This window comes from Cantharellus anzutake (genome assembly GCF_015039405.1).
Source record: "Cantharellus anzutake strain C23 chromosome Unknown EI90scaffold_258, whole genome shotgun sequence".
Taxonomy (NCBI): domain Eukaryota; kingdom Fungi; phylum Basidiomycota; class Agaricomycetes; order Cantharellales; family Hydnaceae; genus Cantharellus; species Cantharellus anzutake.
The window spans coordinates 10,571-12,845 of NW_024067208.1; the positions used below are offsets into that span (position 1 = coordinate 10,571).

The 2,275-nt window shown below is 48.7% G+C and overlaps 1 protein-coding gene across 1 annotated transcript; it reads left to right on the top strand.

Annotated features, from left to right (window-relative positions):
• Nucleotides 1-479: 479 nt before the first annotated feature.
• EI90DRAFT_1129466 (uncharacterized protein) lies at nucleotides 480-1,459 on the top strand. Its single transcript, XM_039051534.1, has 3 exons — nucleotides 480-676; nucleotides 758-983; nucleotides 1,057-1,459. Exons 2-3 carry the CDS (start codon nucleotides 795-797, stop codon nucleotides 1,345-1,347), a joined length of 480 nt encoding a protein of 159 aa, XP_038907676.1. The 5' UTR covers nucleotides 480-676; nucleotides 758-794; the 3' UTR covers nucleotides 1,348-1,459.
• Nucleotides 1,460-2,275: the final 816 nt, after the last annotated feature.

A 2,275-nucleotide genomic window follows, 5' to 3' on the forward strand; every position in this document is an offset into this window, starting at 1 on the left:
ACTACCAGCTGTTTATGTCCTTAATGAGCCTGAGGGCTAAGACGACGGGGATAACGGAGATGAAGTGTAGTTACACATCCAGCGCGTTTTTGCCCCTCTTTGGCGTTGCATGTGCTAAGTAATGATTTACCCCCTTTCCCTTCCTCGCACCCTTTACCCCTTCAGGATGTTCGAGACGTAGCTGACCAACGCTCTGAGCGTAAAAAGTGGATTCACTGTTTTGAAACCGTCGCCTCCATCATCTTTTGTGCGGCCTTATCGGAATAAGATCAACCATTGACCGAGAATCCTGCTCAGAATCGGATGAGGGAGCCTTTTTGTGCTGTTCGATTCCGTGGCAAATCCAAGGCAGTTCCTTTTGGCAGTATCATACTCTTTCTGAAGAAGGATGTATTTATGGAGAGGATCGTGGGCAAGGCTGTAGTGGAGGGACAGGGCAGTGCGAGTACGAGTGGCGCGGGAAGGGGGAGTGGGAGTGCGGGGTTTGGGTCAATGAGGATGTGAGCGAGCGGAGTGTGAGGGGTCTGGGGAGCAGCTAGAGTATGTTTCCAGAGTATACTCGAGAGGGACATGAACAAAGCATGTGTCGTCCCACAGTGTTTTCTTTTTGTTCGGTCTAGCATAGGGCTAATGATGGTGATTTTGGTTGGTCTTCTCAGTAACTGATACGACACATGTGGGTAACTTTTTATCTTTTGTTTAGTATGCTGTCACTGATACTTGATGAATGGCTCTGGTTCTTGTTCCCGATCGTTAGATCCCACTCATGGTGAACATAGTGATGTGCTCACGATATGCCACTTCAATCCAAATCTGGGAGATGTCCCGAGTGGCGGATTGAAGCTCGTCCACTTTTTCTCGCGTGTTGCAATTTCCTCTTTCCCATCAAAGGCGGGATGCTTATTGCAAGCCATATTCGCATGGAACCCCCTCTTTATCCGTGCTCGTCCATTCTTAACTGCCAGGCATGGCCATCAAATTTGGTAAGGATTCTTTTCTTGCCTAATAGTAATAGCTGAGTTCCGCCACTTGAATGCCACCTGATTTGGACATTAGCCTGTCCGTAGGGCTGCTACGGCATCCAACCATCCCTTTTCTGCTTTCACTCTCGGACCTTCCCTACTTCATGGTCTCCTATGGTCTAACTCGCGCACCCAAGTTTCCCTCCCCATCATTTCTTTGCATTATTCACCATTCGCCGTCACGCATTCTCAACTCTTACCCACGACCAAGTCGCACACCAGTAGACAACCATCAATTTATTCGTTTTCATTTTTCAAGCTTTGCAGTGGCGAGCTTTATACAAACCGAAACTCCGGTCCATTCATTTCATTTCATTCTATCTGACTACCCAGCCGCAACAAGTTCCTTGCATATCTGCAAAATCAGGCCTCATTGCGGCCGAACAACAAACTCAAGGCTTCGACAATAGGATACTGAAAGATGGAGATTGGTGTTACCTTTCACACGAATGTACTATTGTTTGTGTGGCGGGGGGGTCTGCTGTCGTTGATCACCAGATTGTGGTTTTAGGATGAGGTCTAGAAATGGGGCAAATTAAATAGCACTGCTAGGAGCGCACACTACGGGTAAGTCTTGGCCAATACGCCATCATTTATGTGACCTAGTCCATGAAGTAATGCAGTCATAACGCCGCCAGCGGCCACCATCTCCAAACACGGATCCTTCCCCGAACCATTCGCCTTCGATCTTCGATACCTCCTTACCACGGCCCAAATGACAAGAACCGAAAATATTGCTACGGAGGGAAAGACATTGAACGTGCATAGTAAACATTGTTCACTCCTCGCACCCCAGAGACGGCACCAGTGATAGTCCAAATCAGCTGCCTTTTGGAACACTTTTCAACCTGGCCATTGGACGTTGCAGGGAATGGCGTTGTTTATCATTCCCTCGGTGCACAACCCTCAAGGATCAAGAATCAGCTTACTCCGAGTCAGTACAGTTTGTATCCACGGGACCTAACGGGCCAGATCCAGCCTGTGTTCCAGTGCTTCGTAATAGAACGACTAAGATCATTAGGAAGAGACGCTCGACTTCTGATGTCTAAAGGTCATGAAGACAATTCGCACGAGGTGCGCGCGCACTCCGCACGCAATCCCAAGCTTTATACAACATGGGAGCGGTGGCAATGACTTGCGCGCGGTCGAGAAGGAACAGCACAACATAGTTGCAGAAACAGACATTGCTGCATGGCAAACAAACCGGGGTGTTTCGCGACCATTGCTGCACGAGGGGGGACATGTACTCACCG

Coding starts and splice junctions, on each gene's coding strand:
- EI90DRAFT_1129466 (XM_039051534.1), top strand. CDS start 795: ATGCCACTTCAATCCAAATCTGGGAGATGTCCCGAGTGGCGGATTGAA. Junction 984..1,056: donor AGGCATGGCCATCAAATTTG/GTAAGGATTCTT, acceptor TTTGGACATTAG/CCTGTCCGTAGGGCTGCTAC.